Source organism: Felis catus, chromosome C2 (assembly GCF_018350175.1).
Source record: "Felis catus isolate Fca126 chromosome C2, F.catus_Fca126_mat1.0, whole genome shotgun sequence".
Lineage (NCBI taxonomy): Eukaryota > Metazoa > Chordata > Mammalia > Carnivora > Felidae > Felis > Felis catus.
The window spans coordinates 133,146,297-133,167,125 of NC_058376.1; the positions used below are offsets into that span (position 1 = coordinate 133,146,297).

The 20,829-nt window shown below is 46.1% G+C and overlaps 1 protein-coding gene and 1 long non-coding RNA gene across 4 annotated transcripts in view; one reads left to right on the forward strand and one right to left on the reverse strand.

The window, feature by feature from the left end:
- The window catches only part of LOC102902008, a 72,664-nt gene extending 54,478 nt beyond the window's left edge, over positions 1-18,186 (reverse strand). The window contains exon 1 of one of the 2 annotated variants that reach the window (XR_006585519.1): positions 18,103-18,186. This is a non-coding gene — a long non-coding RNA (uncharacterized LOC102902008). The remainder of the gene's footprint in view (positions 1-18,102) is intronic. The other variant, XR_006585518.1, reaches the window with a different exon arrangement.
- GALNT15 (polypeptide N-acetylgalactosaminyltransferase 15) overlaps positions 1-20,075 on the forward strand; it is a 47,624-nt gene extending 27,549 nt beyond the window's left edge. For both annotated transcript variants that reach the window (XM_003992147.5, XM_019810732.2), the window contains exons 4-10: positions 2,575-2,742; positions 5,335-5,452; positions 7,221-7,415; positions 9,937-10,068; positions 10,453-10,557; positions 15,476-15,619; positions 18,028-20,075. In XM_003992147.5, the coding sequence (XP_003992196.3) occupies positions 2,575-2,742; positions 5,335-5,452; positions 7,221-7,415; positions 9,937-10,068; positions 10,453-10,557; positions 15,476-15,619; positions 18,028-18,174 (1,009 nt within the window). In that variant the 3' untranslated portion in view covers positions 18,175-20,075. The remainder of the gene's footprint in view (positions 1-2,574; positions 2,743-5,334; positions 5,453-7,220; positions 7,416-9,936; positions 10,069-10,452; positions 10,558-15,475; positions 15,620-18,027) is intronic.
- Positions 20,076-20,829: the final 754 nt, after the last annotated feature.

The following is a 20,829-nucleotide window of genomic DNA, read 5'->3' on the forward strand; positions in this document are numbered from 1 at the left end:
ATCTAGGACCAGCAAGCTGTATGGATGCTCGGATGCAATTTCCTTTCTTGTCCTGTTATGATTACTAAGATGGCACAAATTTGAGGGGATTCTTCAGGATTCAGCCACACGGCTTCCCTGGCTCTCGATTCTGAAATTCCACAAAATGCTTTGCCCGGAGCCAAATTCATTCCATCTGCTCAGTTCACTCCGCCGTAAGTGGGGACTTGGGGGGGGGGGGGTTGGGTGTCCTCCTTTCTTCCTTGATCTTGCCTCTCAGTTTTCTTTGGTCAATTCAGGATGCCAGAAATAGTGAAGACCCAGAGGGATTAAGTTTCCCTTCCCTTACAGAGGCAACAATGGGAAAAGGGCAGGAAAACCATATCAGAGTCCTTGCTCTAAATATAAACCCCATGACTTCTTATGCCAACGTCAGTCACTTGAGGACAGATAATTGAGTCCCAAGACCAGCCTGGCCCTCTCCATGTAGCCTGGGCTACCCTAGTCCTGGACGTCTCCAAGATGGAAGGAACAGAGATGGACATCAATAGAAGTGTAAAACACAGCGTGGCTGGCATCTCTCCTGCCAGGAATCTCTCTTCTCTTAGAGTGGCACCTCCCAGCCACCCCCGAGTTCAGGACTGATCTATTTCCTGGCATAGATTTTAGAACTGATAGTCACTGGGGGCACCTGGGTGACTTAGTCAGTTGAACGCGACTCTTGATTTTGTATGATCCCAAGGTTATGAGATCAAGCCCCACATCAGCTTCCACGCTGAAGCTTCCATGGAGCCTGCTTAAGGTTTTCTCTTTCTCCCTCTGGCCCTCCCCCCATTCATGCTCTCTCTCTTTGTCTCAAATTAAAAAAAAAAAAAATGTAACAGCCATGAGAGATAACCTGTGACAAAACAGAAAACAATGCGACTGAGATACTGGCACGCCACCTGAGTGATCACCTGTCTAGTTACCATGTGAAGTTGTATGTAAGCGATGAACCACAGAACCTACCCCCAAAAGCAACAGCACTCTGTATACACTGTATGTTAGCCAACTTGGCAATAAATTATATTTGAGATAAAAAAAAGCTTCTGACCTGTACCAGTTTCCCACATTACCCTCCCTGAGGTCATATCCCAGGCTGTTGCAAGCAGAACAAAACAAACAACAATCACACAAAAGGATAAAATACCGCCACCAACAGCCATCAGTAAATGAACAAGCAAATAAGTCTAGACGCAGGACCGCCATTTGCTTGTAGACACCGTGTGCCCACATACACTTGCATTAACATCAGGGACACGTCTGGGGCTTGGCAAACCTGACTCCTCAAGACAATCAAGTTGTATGATACAGGAACAAGAAACAGACCCTAGAGCAGGGGCCCATGAACCTTCTGAAATTATGCATAATACTTTGGATATGTGCCTATGATTATTTTTCTGAAGAGGAGTCTACACTTTTCAAAGGGGAAAAGGCCCCAAAAGAAGTCAATAGCCATAGTCCTAGAGTGTTACTGCTGAGAAAGGTATTTGTGGGACGTGGTTCAACCTCCCGCTTTACAAAGGAGGAAACCAAGGCCCAGAGAGGTATGGCAGCTGTCTCAAGATCACACAGCCCATTAGTGGCAGAGCTGAGCCTAGAACCCCATTCTCCTGTCTTTCAGTGTTATCAACAGAGGTTTGTGAAAAAAGAAAGAGGCAGGGGGGCACCTGGGTGGCTTTGTCGGTTGAGTGTCCAACTTCGGCTCAGGTCACGATCTCGCGGTTTGTGAATTCGAGCCCCGCGTCAGGCTCTGTGCTGACAGCTCAGGGCCTGGAGCCTGCTTTAGATTCTGTCTCTCTCTCTCTCTCTTTGCCCCTCCCCTACTCACACTCTGTCTCTCTCTCTCCTTCAAAAATAAATAAACATTAAAAAAAAAATGTTTTCAGGGGCGCCTGGGTGGCGCAGTCGGTTAAGCGTCCGACTTCAGCCAGGTCACGATCTCGCGGTCCGTGAGTTCGAGCCCCGCGTCGGGCTCTGGGCTGATGGCTCGGAGCCTGGAGCCTGTTTCCGATTCTGTGTCTCCCTCTCTCTCTGCCCCTCCCCCGTTCATGCTCTGTCTCTCTCTGTCCCAAAAATAAAATAAAAAAACGTTGAAAAAAAAATTAAAAAAAAAATGTTTTCAAATAAAAAAAAGAGGCAGGCATGCTATGTAATGAAATGAGCTCCCAGCTCCTCATGCAAAAACATATTTTCTAGAACAGTACTAACAGAAATATAATGAGCCATGTATATAATTTAAACATTTCTAATAGTCACATTACAAAACAGAAACAGATGAAGTTAATTTTAATAATACATTTTAGCAAGCCCAATATATCCAAAATGTTATTATTTCAACATGCGATGAATGGAAAAATTACTGAGATTTTTACATCTTTTTTTCATACTAAGTCTTCTAAATCCAGTGTGTATTTGACCCTTACACCACACCTCAACCCAGACCATATTGTGACCACTGGCTCCCATACTGGGCAACGCAAGTGTAGATCAGCTTTCTAACCTCCAGCAAGTGAATGGTTTGTATCCCTTATTTGATTCCACAATGCTTTCCAGGAGCCGGGTGGTGTCTCCAGTCATAGACGTGATTGACTGGAAGACTTTGCAGTATTACCCTTCCAAGGACCTGCAGCGTGGGGTGTTGGACTGGAAGCTGGATTTCCACTGGGAGCCTTTGCCAGAGCGAGACAGGAAGGCCCTCCGGTCCCCCATCAGCCCAATCAGGTGAGGTTCTGTCACATAGCCTGCTTTATACCTCTGCTTCCTCAGGGTGGACTCAGCAGCCAAACTGCCTGGGATCTAATCCCAGCCCCACCAGTTCCCTAGCAAGTTACTCTGTGCCTCAGTTTCCCTATCAGTGAATTGAGGGCAAAAGGGTTGTTGGGAAGCCTAAATAAAAGAGTTCCTGCGTGAAAACCATGGAGAGAGTGCCGAGCGCAACACTTGGTGTTATTAGTGTTATATTCTTATGGGAATGGGGTCCAGCTTAAGTTCCTCCAGGAAGCATCAGTGGATGCCTCTGTGTGGGGCAGTGAGAGAACCCGAGCTGGGATCTTGAGCTAACTCTACCTCTCCAGGTAACACTGGAATTTCCCTGACCTCAAGTACTTTCTTGCTAAAAAGGAAGAATTCAGCCAGGTGAATGCTAAGACACCGTAACTCTCAAAATATATCAAATTTTATGGTTGCTTGCTTGCTTTGGTTTTTGGGTGTGTTTGGGTTTGGGACAATTATTCTATTTAAGAAGATGTTCTAGATGTCTTCTGTTCTGTAACAAACCACCCAAACTTCGCTGTAAAACAACAACAGTTTTTTTAAGCGCACAGATTCTGTGTGTCATGAATTATGAAAGGAAGCATCAGGGTTGGGTGTCTCTGCTCCGTGGTATCTGGGGCCTCAGCAGGACCATGCACTAGACTAGAATGGCAGGAAATGGCTCAAGGGGCCGTGGGGGTGGGGCTGGAATCCCCATGAGGCTCCTTGAATGTCTGAAGGTTCATGCTGGCTATCAGCTGGGACTTCAGTGGGAACTTCCCCCGCTCTCTCCCTGAGGTCACTGCACGTGGGGCTGGCCACACCATGGCACTGGGTTCTAAGACTAAGTATCCCACTCAAGAGGCCCAGGTGAAACAAGCTGTATCCCTCTCCGCCTTTAAAAGAACAATTTATTGCCGTGAATTTCACGTAACACAAATGAGCCGTTTAAAAATGAACAATTCAGCAGCAGGGAGCACATTCACAATGTTGTGCAACCACCACCTCTATCTAGTTCCAAAACATCTCCATCACTTTACAGTAAAATCCCATACCTATTAAGTGGTGTTTCCCACCCTCTCCTCCCCCCAGTGCCTGGCAACCATCAAGCCACCGTCTGTCTCTATGGATTGATCTGTTCTGGATGTTTCATATAAATGGAATCATAGGATATGTGACCTTTTGTGTCTGGCTTCTTTCAGTCAGTATAATGTTTCAGAGTATGTATCCCGTTCTATAACCAAACCTCAGAAGTCACCCAGGGTCACTTCCAACATAATCGCAGGCCCATCCAGGTTCACGGGAAGGAAGAAGACTAGACCCCACCTCTCAGGGGGAAGCAATATCAATGTCACATTGTAAGAAGGGCCCGTGGGACAAGGGATCATGTAGTGTTTACCCGTGGGCAGTCGCCCTCCATCTGCCGTGGTCGACTTTCGTCATGTATTGCCCAACACCAACCAATTATCCAGGTGGCTTCTGAATGTCTAGTACAGAGACATGGAATGAAGGCCTTCCAAGAGTCTGCCCAAAGGAATATGACTCTAACAGAAGTTTGATAAGCCACAAGCTTAGATATGCAAAAAATTCTGTCTTTATTTTCTAATAACTGGACTTAGGTAATTTCTATCTTAACCTCTCTTTCCACTAACGGCAGAAAACTTCCATGCAAATTAGTCAAATTCAGTAACAGCTTAGTGATATCATATTGAAGTCTAACATCCAGGCATGTACCCCTCTCTCTGTCCCCCTGAAGTTGATTTTGAGCTCCAGGCTACTGCGGGGGCAGCAGCGGTGGGGAAGGAGTGCCCCACCTCGGGCTCAAGCTGTCCTGCATCACTGTTCACCAAGAGGCACTTTGCTGGCCGTGGCTTCTGGCAGGGGGTTGACACGCCTGGCCCCCAGCGGCCTCCACCCTCCCTGTGGTATCTGCCCAAGTCCCAAATCAGGATGTGGGAAGAAAAAGCCTGACTGTTTCCCTTTGTCCAGGCCTGGTGCTGCCTGTCTTAGGGTGTATTATGTTAACCAAGGCGTTCCCAGCGGTCTGTCCAGACGCGCTCAAACCAGAGGGTAGGGGAACCTCAGGGGCAGCCCGGTGCCCCTCCCTTTAGGACCAGCACCTGAGGATGGGGTAAAAAGGACCCAGGCAGCCATAGCTCTCTTCTCATAGAATACCGGGAATTTTGAGGGGCACCTGGGTGGCTAAGGCGGTTGAGCGTCCAATTTCAGCTCAGGTCATGATCTCACGGCTTGTGAGTTTGAGCCCCGCATTGGGCTTTCTGCTGTCAGCACAGAACCTGCTTCAGATCTCTCCCCGCCTCTCTCTCTGCACCTCCCCTGCCCACACACTCTCTCTCAAGAACAAATGAATCTTAAAAAAAAAAAAAAAAAATACTGGGATTTTTGACCTGGTTGCTTGGCTCCAGTCTTGCAATTAAAAGCATTGAGGTCTATCTGGGCCCAGAGTCTACTCTCTCGGCCACTGGAGCTCCCACATGGTAAGACTTCCCGATATACTTGAGGTTCTGAACTGCAGTCTGTTCCTGTCTTCTCTCTGCCTAGGAGCCCTGTGGTGCCCAGTGGTGTTGTGGCCATGGACAGACATTACTTCCAAAACACTGGTGCATATGACCCTCTCATGTCACTGCGGGGTGGTGAAAACCTCGAACTGTCTCTCAAGGTATGTCCTGGACCAAGGGAGGAGCCAGATGGGTTCTGTGGAGTAGTAGGTGAGGTCCCAGCTTTGAGACGCAGCCATTAGAAATGCCTCTGGTCAGGGATAAGGCTGTAGGCAATGTATCGAGTCATGAAATGTAGTGTGTTTCTTTCCCTTCCCACATCTCTCATGCCCTATTTTGATTGTGCCCCCAGCCTCCCTCTTGAAACCAGCTATCCAACCTGTGCATAGGAAAGGGCATCATATCAGCCGTCTACACTGTAGCACAGGGGTTCCCGTACATTCTGTGTTCACAGCACCCTTGGCATCTCAGGCATTATTCATGGCACCCATAGGCCAAAACAGACGCCAAACAGTTCTGTGCATTGAGCTCACTGGTCCTGCCTTGTCCATGGTTTGTTTCCCATGGTCCACCTTGGTCCAGAAGCAGATGATCCTCCTTCTGAGGTATCATCAGACGGGTAGTAGCCTAACCCTAGGTCACAATGCCTTGTCATTCCCTTACTCCATCTCATCACGTAGGCATTTTATTATCTCCCATCAGCACATGAAGAAGAGTGGGTACAATATAAGATGATATTTTGAGAGAGAGAGAAACCACATTCACATAACTTTTATTACAGTATATCATGATATTGTTCTATTGTATTATTAGTTATTGTTAATCTCTTACTGTGCTTAATTTATAAATTAAATTTTATCACGGGTATGTATGTATGTATGTATGGTATAAGAAAAAACATAGTGTATATAGGGTCCAGAACTATCCGTGATTTCAGGCATCTGCCGGGGGTCTTGAAACATGTCCCCCATGGATAAGGGGGAACTACTATAGTTCCAAAAAATAAGTATTTGTGCTAAAAATTTAGTGCCTAACTTTAGTGTTGGGCACTGCACAACTTCTCAAGCCTTGGAATCAGACCAGACACCATCACCTTCATTTCCCGTTCCATGTCGATTTGAACACGAGACTGGCTTTTTCATCACAGCAACCACTGAAAACCCAACCCCGTAAAGGTGTACATTATCGAAAATGCAGCCCTCTAATGTGGAAATCATGAATTATCTCAAGCTTGTAGTTTGCAGAACACCCAATAGATGTCACCGTGTTTTTCTCAAACATTTAAAATATCCCGCATGGCCCTTTGAGGTTGATGGGGCACCCCCAGGGGTACCATGGCCCACAGTTTGGGAACTCTGTTTCTGGTGTGTTTCAGTCCACATGCTGCCTTTTGCTAGAAATGTTTTCGCTTTCCTCTTGATCCCCAGAATGAAATGAAAGGCTTCCTTTCAAATGAATTTTACTGGAAAACCGTGAAAACCCTCCTAAAGGAGAGACTATGTTCAAGGAAGACTTGCTTTGCTCTCCACTTGAGACTTCACAAGCTTTTAGAAACTCTCTGACCAGCAGGGACCCCTTTTTCCCTGAGGAAGCAGCTTTGGGGAACGGGGTGCTAATCCACGTAGCTATATCTCAAGGTGCCAAACGTGTCCATGTGCTTTTGGGAAAGGGCCCGTTCCGGTATTGCATGGATGCGGCTCCCTTACTCCACTGGTTCTGTCCCGGGACAATCGCACCCATTCTTCCCGCACTGTCACTCGCCTGCCTGGAACGCCCAGATCTGGAAACTCTGAGGCACCCTGAGGACTATCGTTCTCTTCACCATTTTGTGTTCGTGATTTCCTGTGCATTTTCCCAGCCCCTGTCAGGATCCCTAACTCCATGTCCTTGGAGTTGTGTTCAGATGTTTATTTTCTCCTTTTATGGCAGGCCTGGCTCTGTGGTGGCTCTGTTGAAATCCTTCCCTGTTCTCGGGTGGGGCACATCTATCAAAATCAGGAAGCCCAGTCCCCCCGTGATCAGGAGGCCACTCTGCGGAACAAGGTTCGCATCGCCGAGACCTGGCTGGGCTCATTCAAAGAAACCTTCTACAGGCACAGCCCAGAGGCCTTCTCCTTGAGCCAGGTAAGGCGAGATCCTGGCAGGGGCCTCTGGGCCCGGCACGGGCCGCCAGCAGGAGGCTGGGCCAAGGAGTGCCTCTCTGTCCAGCCCGGAGGGGAAAACAAAAGCTTCTGGCTTGTGCTTCCCTTAAGTTGCCCCTCTCAAGTGGCTTCCTGGCAGAGCTGCCTGTCTGTCCCAAGCATCTCCACACAGCGTCACGGCTGGTCTTGGCCTGGAGCCCCCTGAGGTCTGTGCGACATCTATGGGCTGCGATCCTTTATCGTGGGGCCAGAGTGCAGACTGGGCAGGGAATAAGCAGTGACGGGTCTCAGAGCGCCCTTTCCTCCTGAGCAAAGCCCTCAAACTGTGGAATCATCCAAGCCACGAAACAAATAGAAGTATAAATATAAACATAAAAGATCCAAAACAAGCCACAAAAAATTTAAAATTTTAAACGTTTCATTAATGTCCACAAACAGCACATCTTCAACTGCCACGTAGCCCAATTCTCGTGGAACTGGCACATAAATACTATTCAGCCTGAGACGTGGGTTCCCATTACTGTTTCCTAGGCTGAGAGTGGGGGCTCCGAAGATAAGATTTCCGTGACCCACAAAGGTCTTGGGACAACTCCCATAAGCCCCTCACCAGCCTGCCCACACTGCTGGGTGTGCTCCATTCTCTGATCCACAAATCTCCCCATCTGGTCATCTGATGACTTTCACAAGGACAATGGCACCTCCTACTGGTAAATGAGAAGACATTTGTTTTTCTGGCTTTTTTTTCTTTTTCTTTTTTCTTTTTTTTTTTTTTTTTGGAACATTCCTCTTAATTCATGTTTTGGAAATGTCCTATGGCTGACATCAATGTTAAGATTTTAATAATATCACTGCCTCCCTGAAGGTGGAGACGTTAACTTTGTGCTCTTAGTTTAAATTTAAGTAGCTAAAAATTAATTTTGTTCTACAATTTCTATCCTTCTATCCAAACCCTCACATGGATTTTGAGATACAGAAATTACAGGCACCCAAAAGACAAGGTCAGGGTTTCACTGTTGGAGGAGTTAACATTCTCTTGTTTTTCCCCTGTCAAGTTTGGTTGTATAGAAGGGAAAGTTCATTGTCAGCATATGCCCCTCATTTGAGATCAAACAAAAGGCTGGAGAGATTTGCCACTTTGTTTGACCACTGAGAAAGGTGAAGGTGATGGAAAATTCATGAAGGAATGTTCCTGCTTTGGTAGCAAAGTCCAGCCCTGCAGAATGACTGGTGAGGTCTCAAACGAACACTAAGAAAGCCAAGAAACCATAAAAAGCTTACATTAATTTCCTTAAAGAGTAATAGATCTCTTTGGTTTAATGGTAGGCAGGTGTGCTGAATAAACAAGACATCCCTGCCTTAGAGAAGTTGTTCCCAAACTTTCTGTGGATAAAACTCAGCAGGAGAAACGGTCAAAATGCAGATTCCAGGGTTGCTGGCCCAACCTACTGAATCATAGTCTCTGGTATAGGGCCTAGGAACCTGCATTTTTAACAAGTTCCATGGGCATTTCTGAGCCAGGTGCTCAGGGGATCATAGTCTGGGAAGCATACTGAGAGCATGTCAGTATGGCAGATCCAGACCATTTATATCTGAGGAGTAAAAGACGGAAAAAGTGGAATCACTTCATTCAGCCTGTTAGCCCAGTGTTTAACTGCCAGACTAAAGGCCATCAAACTGGAACTCTGACATGGACTTCTTGTTCCAGCCCCCTCTCCTTTCCTCTCCTTACCCCAGGAAATATGATCTCTCTTTTTTGTTTTTATTTTTGGTCCTTCCTACCCCTCCTTAGCACCTCTGTCTTCCCTCAAGATATCCAGGATTGAATAATAAATGTATAGGTAGGTTTCCTTGTGTCTTATCAATATAGCCAAATGTATAAATTTATACTCGAGTGTTAAGGACTTACCTGATATCCATCCCAGGACAATTGTATTATAAAGGAGAATCTTAAGGAAAGGGGATAGAGTAGGCCAAAGGAATGATTTATTAATGGTAATGGAGGAAATTGGGCACTTAGAAGGGAAGAAAAGTAAACTTGTCTTGCCCCCATCCCACCCCACAATTTCCTAGTTTCTTTCATCTCAGTTGCCTTTGGGTCAGTTCCTGCCTCCATATGGCTCATTATGGTGCTGTAGCACACCAGCCTAGGTGCAAAGCCCCGCCATTTTGCCAGCTTCCACAAAAAGTCCTTAAAGCACAGGTATAATCGTCTTTGTAGACTGAAGATGTGAAGGATTGGGGAGGGAGTGCTCTCACAACCACACTGCTGGTTCCACAGCTCTCTGTAGGGAGGACCATCCTACTCTGTCCCTTCTAAACTTCTTCCCCTAACACATGACTTTCCCCACCTGGCTTCGGCCCTAGGGAACCGTGGCCTTGGTCCCCTCACTCTGTCCCAATCCTTCAGCTTCTTCCCAGCTACCTCTGTCCCTCCCCCACGTGTGAATTGTGGTGAACAGTTGGCCTTCCCCCACCTCAGTGCCCGTGTCTTTCTCCTCCATCAGGCTGAGAAGCCAGACTGCACAGAACGCCTGCAGCTGCAAAGGAGACTGGGTTGTCGGACGTTCCACTGGTTTCTGGCCAACATCTACCCTGAGCTTTACCCATCTGAGTGCAGGCCCAGGTTCTCTGGAAAGGCAAGGCATGCCCCCGGGAAGATGAGGAGGAAGGGGAGGGGATGGGCAGCCTCCGAATACAGAAACTGGATACTCAGATGTTTGTCCATGACCCTGGCCACACAGTCCCAAGGTCAGGGGAGCCTCAGAGGCTTCCATGCCTGCCCTGAGGGAGGTGACTGGGTTACCCCAAAACCTGTTTCAGGTCCTTTCATCATGACAGATGTGGCCTGCCTCCTGTCCATTGGGATTAGAGGCTTTAGCTTGACCTTGCTTATTTCTGTGGCCTGAACCTGGAACCGTGAGCTACACTGCAGGGAAGGAGAAGAGGAGGACTAGCGCCTGATGGAGGGTGTCTTAACAGTGGAGGGTGGGGTTCACTTCTGTATGGATGTCCACTTTCAGCTCCACAACACCGGACTTGGCTTCTGTGTTGACTGCCAGGAAGAAGGGGACATCCTGGGCTGCACCATGATGCTAGCTCCTTGCAGTGACAGCCGGCAGCAACAGGTGGGTAACATCCAGGCAAGACCTAAGAATGGTTTTTCCTGGGATGCTCCTCACTTCCCTTTGGGGCACCTCCTTTCAGTGGTGCCACGTCTCCCACCACAATGACCCATCCCAGCTCTGCCCACGCCGCCCCCAGGCACAATCACAGACATGGGCCATCATCAGAGAATACAAGCATCTGAGCCTGAAGCAAATAGAGACTATCTAGCCAATGCTTTCATCTAACAGATGAGGAAACTGAGGCTCAGAGAGTGACTGACCCAGGGGTTGCAAACTCAGATATCCCCAGGGTCAGGCAGGGATGAGCACAGTGAGCTGGGTGGAGGCTGCTATGCCTGAGGAGCACGTGCCCATCAGAAAGGACAGCTATGCCCGTCCCCCAGCCTCAACACATGTTTTCTCTTTTGTAAGTGGGTCCAGTATTATGAGATTAGCCCCCAAATTTAAAAGACATTGGAAATCTGGAGTTTGTGGAAAACCTCCCTATTTAAATTAAAAATCTCTAATCAGAGGTCAAAGAAATTGACACACATTTCTATCAGGGCACCACTAGAAACATCTGGACCAGCCAGAGATCCTCAGCCAGCTAGAACCAGAGATGGGGTAATATGGGTCATCCAAGTGGGCGCTGTAGGCACAGAAGCACTGAGGAGGAAAGGGGACCCCAGAGTGTGTTCCCCACTTACAGTGGTGCCTCCAGCCCACAACTTGTGGTTACAGTCTTGTCTCAGTCCTCTGATTCTGAGTCCTCCCACGCAGATGTGTTGTGGTTTTCCAGGATTTAACGGGGCTCTCTGGGAGCCAGAGTTCACAGAGGGGGATCTTTACTGCACAACAGAGGCCTGGTGTGTGCATGTCTGTCTGTCTGTCTGTGTCTCTGTGCATGTATCTGTCTGTCTGTGTGGGTGTCTCTGCATATGCACGTGTGTGTGTGTGTGTGTGTGTGTGTGTGTGTGTGTGTGTGTGTGAAGCAGAGAAGGAGGGCTGGATTTGGAGCAGATAGGCCTCGTGGCCTCGGCCCACCATCTGCTGCACTTGCTAGAGGAGGGCTTCCACACAGATGGGGTCCCTGGCTCCAAGCTGCAGAGCACTGGCGTCATTCAGAAGATTTCTCAGGCACAGAGCAATTTGGTCCATGGGATTCCTTCCACAAGGAGAAAGTCTTTCATTCCTCAGTCAGATGGAAAGCAGAGAGTACAAATAGCCCTGGGGAACAGCACATAAGCTGTACTGGCATGCCAGGGCCGATGGGGCCTCTCCCCAGGAGAGAGGGCTCTGATGACTGCTGGGGAAGGACAGAGATGCAGCAGTGAAGACAAACTGCACGACTTTCCCCGAGGCCCCACTCTGCAGTGTGGCCAGACCTGTCAGTACCCAAGATGGATGGGGTTGCCCTGGTGACAGCAAAAGCTAATGGCCCAAAGGGCAGCCGAAGAGAGATGCTGAACATGCCTGACAGGCACCCTGCCCACAGGGGGAGGCCCTTCCTTGAGCCAAGGTTCCTGTTCTTGGATATTGATGGTTCACCACAGGACAGACTATTTGAAATTGACATCAAGAAATCCAGGTGGCACCTGGTTAAAGTGTAGGCCTAGGAAGGCCTAGTAGGGCCCTCCATCCCTCCCTGTGCTTCCTAATCTTTTTAGGTTGTATCTAGTGGTTGCCCTGTGGGGGCAAGATCAACCCCGACCCCAAATTTGGTTCAGATATTGAAACTGATGACTCCCCACATGCAACAAGAGAGAATGGAAAGCATCATTATTCACCTAATGAGACTTCCTGGTGGAGCAGGACAGGCTCCCAAGCAAGCAAGACAAGCAAGACAGCAAGTCAGCAAGAAGGGGCGGCTGACTTTGGCTCTTATGCGGTTGGGGGGCGGTTGGGCAGGTGAGGGTTCCCAAGCTCTGGCTGGGCTTACCTGGACTGAACTTCCCACCAGTACCAAAGAAGAAAGCACGGGGCTTTCTTTTGAGCTTGCCCAGAAGTAGAGCAAGGATATAAGGTGAAGGAGTGGAGCTTGAATGCTAAGAGACCAGACATTAGACAAGGAGTTAGACTCTTCATTACAGGTCACATGGTTCATTTAAGAAGGTAATAAATTCTGAGGACCCTTTCCCAGAAAACAAACAAACAAACACATATAAGCACAGCTGCACAAAATTTTAACAATTTCCAGGGTTCATAGATTCCCATGAAGCCCCCTATGGTCCCTGGCACTCTAAAATCCCTAGTTCATAATTCCCAGAAGCTAAAGGAATGAGTGAAAGGATAGAACCATATTTCCTCCTGCAGCACCCCAGGGGTTGGTAAATTTTCCGCCAAGTGTCTGAGAAGAGAAGAAGGTAATTGAGTCAGAGAAAGGCTCTCGATGCAGCAGGGTCATTCCAGCATCCATGAAGACCCCTTGTTTATCAGGAAGATCTCTTTGTATCTTAGGCTAAGCTTCTCTTCAAAGTTGCCATCACAGAATAACTCCCCGAAGTGGTGGGAAGGCTCAGAGACGCTGGCTGAGGGTCGGGTCGGTGGGTCCACTTCTTTTCACAACTTGGGTGAACCTAGAAAGGCCTAGCCCACCCCCAAATCTCTTTTAGCCTGTGACAGGAGCCTTTGCATTAAGGTGTCCTATCCCAAAGGCCTGTGTTAAATATAAGCAACAAAGTACGAGTTGCTAGAGATATTGATCAAATGAGTCAGATGAGGCCCTGAGAGCCTGGGGGCAAATGCCAGAACATGTCTTGGAGGGAGGACAGGTGAGGCCAGGCTTGGCAAAGCAGGTTCTGGGATCCTGGAGGTGGGGGGTGGGGAGGGGGCTGGGCTGGGGGCAGGGAGGCCTGCATCTGGAGGGCACATGGGGAAGCAGGTTCTTAGGACCCATGTGGCCTCTTTCCATTTTGCTCTTTACCAGTGTTCCAGAACACAGCAAAAGGCATTCACACCTGGCACAGGGGAGAAGGATACAGATATAAAGTGCTAAGTGAGGAAGCAGTGTAATATGGTGGCAAGAGCTCACCACTTTCTAGCTGTATGACATCAGAGGCTTCTTAAACCCTCCAAGTCTTGGTTTCCTCCTCTGCAACTGGGAATAATGCAGTCTCAGGCATGCGAACAGAATGTTCACTTTTGTGGGTTTTCTGATTCTTGGTGGGGAAGAGGGGACTAGCAAGGACCTCTATTCTAGCAAAATTGTGAGCTGGATAAGCTGAAAGCCCTTTTCCTAAAAGCACCTAGATATGCCAGATAAAAAATTAAGAAGAAACACATAAGTAAGTGAATTTGTAACAAAGGGAAATCTCCAGGGGCCACAAATCAAGAGGCATCTGAAAATAGAGCCACAGGGCATTGGCCAAGCTATCCTGCCTCAGGATACATGAGCCATTAGCTACATGCAGTAGTCAGTGGGAGCCTACTTGCAGCCTTTGACAGATGAGAAGTTGGAAATGAGATGCCATAGAAAGCCAGCTTTGACCTTCAAAGAGTAACTTACCTGTGAAAAGTTTGACTAGAAAAATCCACCCACTGCCACAGGAAGATGACAAGGAAGGTTGTCTGTCTCCACAGGGTCTTTGTATAGGAAAAAATCACTCTTAAAAAATTTTTTTAACCACAAGTCTGCATCTAATATGGGTTTAGGATTCAAATTTATATGAATTGTGTGGTGTGAGAATCCTCAAGCAGGAATGGCTATCTAATTTTGGGGCCCAGCGCAAAGTGAAAATGTGGAGCCCACAGTTCAACAATTATTAAGAATTTCAAAACTGTGTAACATCTTGGGGCACCTGGGTGGCTCAGTCGGTTAAGCATCTGACTTTGGCTCAGGTCATGATCTCATAGTTCATGAGTCGGAGGCCCATGTGGGGCTCTGTGCTGACAGCTCAGAGCCTGGAGCCTGCCTCGGATTCTGTGTCGTCTCTCTCTCTGCCCCTCCCTTGCTCACACTCTCTCTCAAGTATAATAAACGTTAAAAAAAATAATAATAATTTCAAGATAGGGCGCCTGGGTGGCTCAATTTGTTAAGCATCTAACTTTGGCTCAGGTTATGATTTCACAGTTCGTGGGTTTGAGCCCCACATCAGGTGAGCCCTGCCTTTCTCTCTCTCTCTTTTTCCTCTCTCTCTGCCCTTCTTTCACTTGTGCCTTATCTCAAAAAACAAAACAAAACAAAACAAAACAAAACAAAACCAAAAACAAAAACAGAAAGGATTTCAAGATAGTAACAGGAGAGCATTAAACCAAATACATTAAACCAAGAACACTAACCCCTTCTAAGCACGAGGCCCCATGTGAATGCGCAGATCACTGAGGCCAACACTGCCTCCCAACCGCAAAATTAATATAAGATCCACTCAGGCTGCACTTGGCAGGAATAAACAGAAATTGGTTTTGTCAGAGCGTGCTCTCCGGCCAGGGCACACAGCCTTCCTACAGTGAGAGCCCCTCTGCAAAGATATGCACAATCCAATTGTATAAAACACTGGAGGAAAAAAATGACCATGAGTGAGAGTCATCAGATGCAACAGACAACTCGTTTTGGGCCAGGTGACAGGCCAGGTCAGCTCTCTCCAGAAAGAGATCCCTTGGGCCTCAGAAGTGTTCCTCATCTGCTCTTGCGGTAGTGCACTCACACAACACACGGCACTCTTTTATGGCCTCACCATGATGCAGTAAGAGAGACTAATGGAGAAACATGCCACAGTGTAGAAATATGAATGCGGCAGCAGCTGGCACGTGCAGATTTCAGAGGCTTGGTCCAGTCTGGCATTGCACGTGTGGATTCGGCTATGAGCTACGGTGTTGGCTGACCCTAAGAGAATCTAAAGATTGCCACTTGGCGTCAGCCCCGTTGTGAGCTCCCCTTCCTTCATCTCCAGCTTTGGAGAAGGTCTCCTAGCTGTGCTAACAAACATCCTCTCTGTCCCAGCACCTGAAGCACACCGGCAGGAAGGAGATACGCTTTGGCAGCCCACAGCACCTGTGTCTTGACATCAGGCAAGAGCAGGTGACTCTTCAGAACTGCACCGAGGAAGGGCCTGCTATCCATCAACAGCACTGGGACTTCCAAGAGGTAAGTAATCTGTCCAGGAAGGGCTCAGCAGTGCCTCTAGCTGGGACAGTGGCTCAGGGTCTTCTAAGGGGTCAGATAGTACCATACAGGTCAGAGCCCCTATTGTTGAACTTAGTGACCTGGCATTAAGGCCTCAGGAGGAAGTAAAGCCAACACTGTAGCAAAGTTGGACTGCAAGCATCTTAAAGTGTATTCATTTGCCATGTTTCTGTAAAGCTCTGACCATGATCGTGGCAGAGAGAAGAGACGGTCCCTTTTTGAAGTTTATTAGCTCAGGTCACCAGTAAGACCAGGGAGCATGTCACAGAAGCAGCCAACTACCTCAGTGGTGTGGTTTAGGAGCAACAGAAAGGCCCTTCCTTCTCTACTTGGTGACAAGTGAACCTAAGACTTGGGGCCCATACATGCTCAAAGATGTCTTGGATCATTCTAACCAAGTCCTGTGGATAAGATACATCTTAGAAACAGCATGTTAAAATAATAAGTACAAGATTAGTGAGTAAGATATACCCAGTATATTTCAGGCATTAAAACCTAAGACTTTAAAAAAGTATTATGGGGCACATGGGTGGCTCAGTCGGTTAAGCATCCGATTTCTGCTCAGGTCATGGTCTCATGGCTCATGAGTTAAAGCCCCACATCAGGGTCTGTGCTGTCAGTGCAGAGTCTGCTTTGGGTCCTCTGTCTCCTTCTCTCTCTGCCCCTACCCCGCTCGTGCTCTCTCTCTCTCTCTCTCTCTCTCTCTCAAGAATAAATAAACATTAAAAAAGTATTATCATTCAGCTACTGTTCATAGTAGCACTATTTACAATAGCCACGAGGTAGAAACAACCCAAGCATTCAGCGACGGATGAATAGATAAACAAAATGTGGTATGTATGTATGTATATGTATGTGTATGTATGTATGTATGTGTGTGTGTGTGTGTGTGTATATAATGGAATACTATTCAGCCTTAAAAGGATCACATGCTACAACATGGATGAACCTTGAGGACATCACACTAAGTGAAATAAATGTGTCACAAAAGGACAAATTCTGTAAGATTCCACCTAAATAAAGTATCTAAAATAGTCAAATTCATAGAAACAGAAAGTAAATAGTGTTTACCAGGGGATGGGGGGAGAGGAGAGTTGGTTAATAAATAATAGACTTTCAGTTTTGAAAGATGAAAAAGTCCTGAATATATGTTTCACAACAATGTGAATATACTTAATACTACTGAACTTTACCCTTTAAAATGGTTACAATGGTAAGTTTTATCTTACCTATTTTTACTACAATACAAAGAAAAAAAATTAGGTAACATGTATGCTACAACATGGATGACCCTTGAAGATATCATACAAAGTGAAAGAAGTCAATCACAAAAGGCTATCTATTATATGACTACCTTTCTAGGAAATGTCCAGAATAAACAAATTCATAAATATAGAAAGCAAATTAGTGATTTCCAGTGGCTGGAAGGGAGGGACAGGAAGTGATTGTTAATGATAGTGGGTTTCTTTTTACAGTGATGGTTGCATATACTTCAGCCAGGTCACGATCTCGCGGTCCGCGAGTTCGAGCCCCGCATCGGGCTCTGGGCTGACGGCTCAGAGCCTGGAGCCTGTTTCCGATTCTGTGTCTCCCTCTCTCTCTCTCTGCCCCTCCCCCGTTCATGCTCTGTCTCTCTCTGTCCCAAAAATAAATAAACGTTGAAAAAAAAAAACCCATCAAGTTGTATACTTTAAAGGAGTAAATATTATGGTATGTGAATTCTATCTCAAAAGTACATAAACAAATGGACATTATCGGCATTGTTGGTTAAAATGTTTAACTTTTCATAAAGAAATCAATTTTTTTGTCGAAGAAGGGATGGCTAGATTCAGTATTAAGTCCGGTGGACTTTGAGCAGGAGGCAGCTATAGTCTTTGAAACATGGCTGCCTTGGGCCCTCAGTGTATCCTTGAGCTTTTACTCTCTACTGCGACGTGGTGGCAACAGTACTAAATTGCAGGAGTCACAGTGGGCAGAGATCAAACTAAATCATTTTGAAAGCAGAAATGTACAAGCACAGTGATAACAATGAATTTCACCAATATGGTATAAAGACTGAACATGCTCTATACACTGGCCTGTTACTAAACAGAACTCTCTAAGAAATGGCACAATTATACAATCCCAATAAAGTAATTGAATTAATGATCTCAAGGTTTCAAATGATATTTATATTCATAATATATTTATATTATATATATTTACCTAAATTATTTTTACACTAACCAACATAATGCAGTTCCTTACTAGGCGAGTTCACACCACCTCTGTAATTCTCATAATGATTAACCCAAATCTTAGAAATATCCTTCTTTGCCTACTGATGACAGGGAAATGACTTTTTTCCCTCGTCTTTTCTGTTTTTTCAGAATGGAATGATTGTTCACATTCTTTCTGGGAAATGCATGGAAGCTGTGGTGCAGGAAAACAGCAAAGATTTGTACCTGCGCCAGTGTGATGGAAAAGCCAGCCAGCTGTGGCGATTTGACAACGTCTACACTGTGGATGAACGATGAATGCCTGTGTCAAAGGGAAAAGAGAAGTTTAGCCATTACAGTTCATCCCCAAGGGAACTAAAAGAGCATATATATTTCATGAAGCTGACCCTTTTGTGTTTGCGCTCCTGGTGATAGTAGAGAAGAAAACTCCATGAATGAGTATAGGAAGTCTTTCCTTCTCGCCCCTTATTGCATTGACTGTTGGCTGTTTTAGAAAAAAAAAAAAAAAAGGATTCATTGTCTCACTGTCTTTATCACTGGATGATGGTCATTATGTAGTACAGAAGATTGTTGTTTGTTTTATTTTGTTTTCCATCGTGCACTTGAGAATTGCTTTGATCTCTGACAAAGGAGAGGCATGGACCGTCTTGGGCAACACCTCCAGGATACATACATCTGGTTGATAATTTTTTTGCAAATGGCCTTACCTTGAACTATCTGTGTAGCCAACCATGAAAGTTAAAGTGTGAGAAGGGTGTAAAGGCCTGACATCCCCAAAACTTTGGATTAAGTTCATTAGGACAAATTCCATGTTCACTGGTTGAGCCATAGCTCAGAAGAAGGAAGGGAAGCCACTGAGCAAAGAACGGGGTTGAAGAGAAGATAGTAAAGCTTTGACCCAATTCTCCAGCTCAGCCTGGCAGCTGCAAAGAGTCAGCACGCCTGGAATAGGATGTTTTCATGTAATTGAGAATTTCCTCCTGACTTTCTACCTCCATTCACCCTGCCCTAGCCCTTCTCTAGCTTGGTTAACCCCAACCAGAATCTCATGCAGTGTATTTCGCATTAGTCATTGGCGTTGGGTCATCTCAGACTAAGCATTCCCAATAACAAGGTGTATACAGTGGAGAAGCTCTCCTGATGCCCTGTTACAGGGTTTGCATGGACTGGATCAGAAATAGCAACCTCTGCAAAGAGGCAAACCTCCACAGTAGGGGAATGCCAGCATCTGAGCCCAAATTCACACGAGAGGAACCAGAGTTGGGAGTTAATGTTTGTTAGGGCTGATGTGGCCATCTCTGAGGCTCAGTCCCCCAAATGTGCCTGCAGGTTGAATGTCCACAACTGTGGGAAGAGCGTGCCTCTGCTAGAGCAGAGCCAGTGCTAGCAAGAGCTGAAAGGCTCTCCTGGCTGTGACCTGGCCTACCTAGTTTGTCCATAAAGAGCTGTGGAGTGGGGTTGGTTCTGCTGTTAAGAAGACACCATTTATGCCCATTTCTCCTCCAGGTGGAGTTTACTCTTCACATGGTTAGCTAGGAAACCTCCCTTTGAAGATACTGATCTCCTCTGGGCTGTCTCAGAACTCAGTGCGTTTCAAATAAGAAAAAGTAGGTAGGAAGTGAGGGTTTCTAAACAAGGCCTATCATAATTAACATATTTTTTTCTACCAGCTTAAGTCAATGGCCTGCTGCACTTCTCCCTCCTTAGAATACGCTCCAGACCTGTGCTGTCTACGGTAGCCATTAGCTGCACGTGGCTGTTTAAATGTAAGTTCATTAGAATTAAAAAAAAAATTAAAACTCAGTTCCTCAGTTGTATTGGTCACATCTCTAGTGCTCAATAGCTTCCCGTGCCTAGTGGCTACTGTATTGGAGAGCACAGATATAGAACATTCTATCACTGCAAACAGTTTTATTTGGATAGTGCTGATCTGGATAGATTCATCATCCCATTGAGAGAAGAGATTTTGGACACTGTCTTCTTCCTTCAGACATGATTATATTTAAAGCAAATTCCCCTAACATCCTGAGACTGAGATGGAGCTAAACATTCTCAGATGTCAACCTTGTAAATGGTATTAATAGTTGCAAAATAAAAATTAAACAAGACCTCTATTTTTTTAAATGAACTTAATTATTGGCATTGTGTTTGAAGTTGCTGGAATAAATTAATATAATTAAATAAAAGGCAGAATTCAATTGTGTGAGTTGTGTTTGACAGTAATTAACAAAAGGACCCAGATGGCTTATTGCTTAATTGGTTGAACAAAGTGAGAATGTGGGGTTCCTTGCTTCCTTAACCATCCCCATGATTTATTGCTTTATTATAGAAATGGCTGTCAACTTGGTCCCTGGCTGATACTTACAGATCCTTAATTTAAACAAAACAGATGTCTCCATTTAGTTCTAATAGAAATTCAACCTTCTCCTCACAGTGTAACCAAGTGTTCAAATTCTGTTCTCCGTGGATTCTGCTTTGATTTTATCCACAATGATCATTTTAAAAGTAGAGAAAACTGACAATTGGAAGATTTGATTCCCAAGAGTTTGATCTTCACTTTTATGATTGGACTTTATTGTTCAGAAGGAGAAGCAAGAGATAGATGGAATATCTTGATAGTATTCAAGTTGCTGGTTCCAGTTTGTTCTCAAGGTCTTGCTAGATCCTTGTCCTCAGAGTCCATGAGACATCTCTTAATATTTTGATTTAATCCAGCGGGCCTCAAATTTCACTGTGCTCACAAATCAGCTCGGGATTGTATGCAGATTCTGATTTGGTAGGTCTAGGGTGGGGCCTGAGATTCTATATTCCTAATGAGCTCCCAGGGGATGCTGATGCTGATCTGTGGACCACTCTCTGAGTAGCAAACATTTAAACATTTCCAGTAGTCTTCTGTTGTTACTTGGAACTAGGAGAGTCCTCATTGGACCAGTTCTTGAACTATTCTTTGCT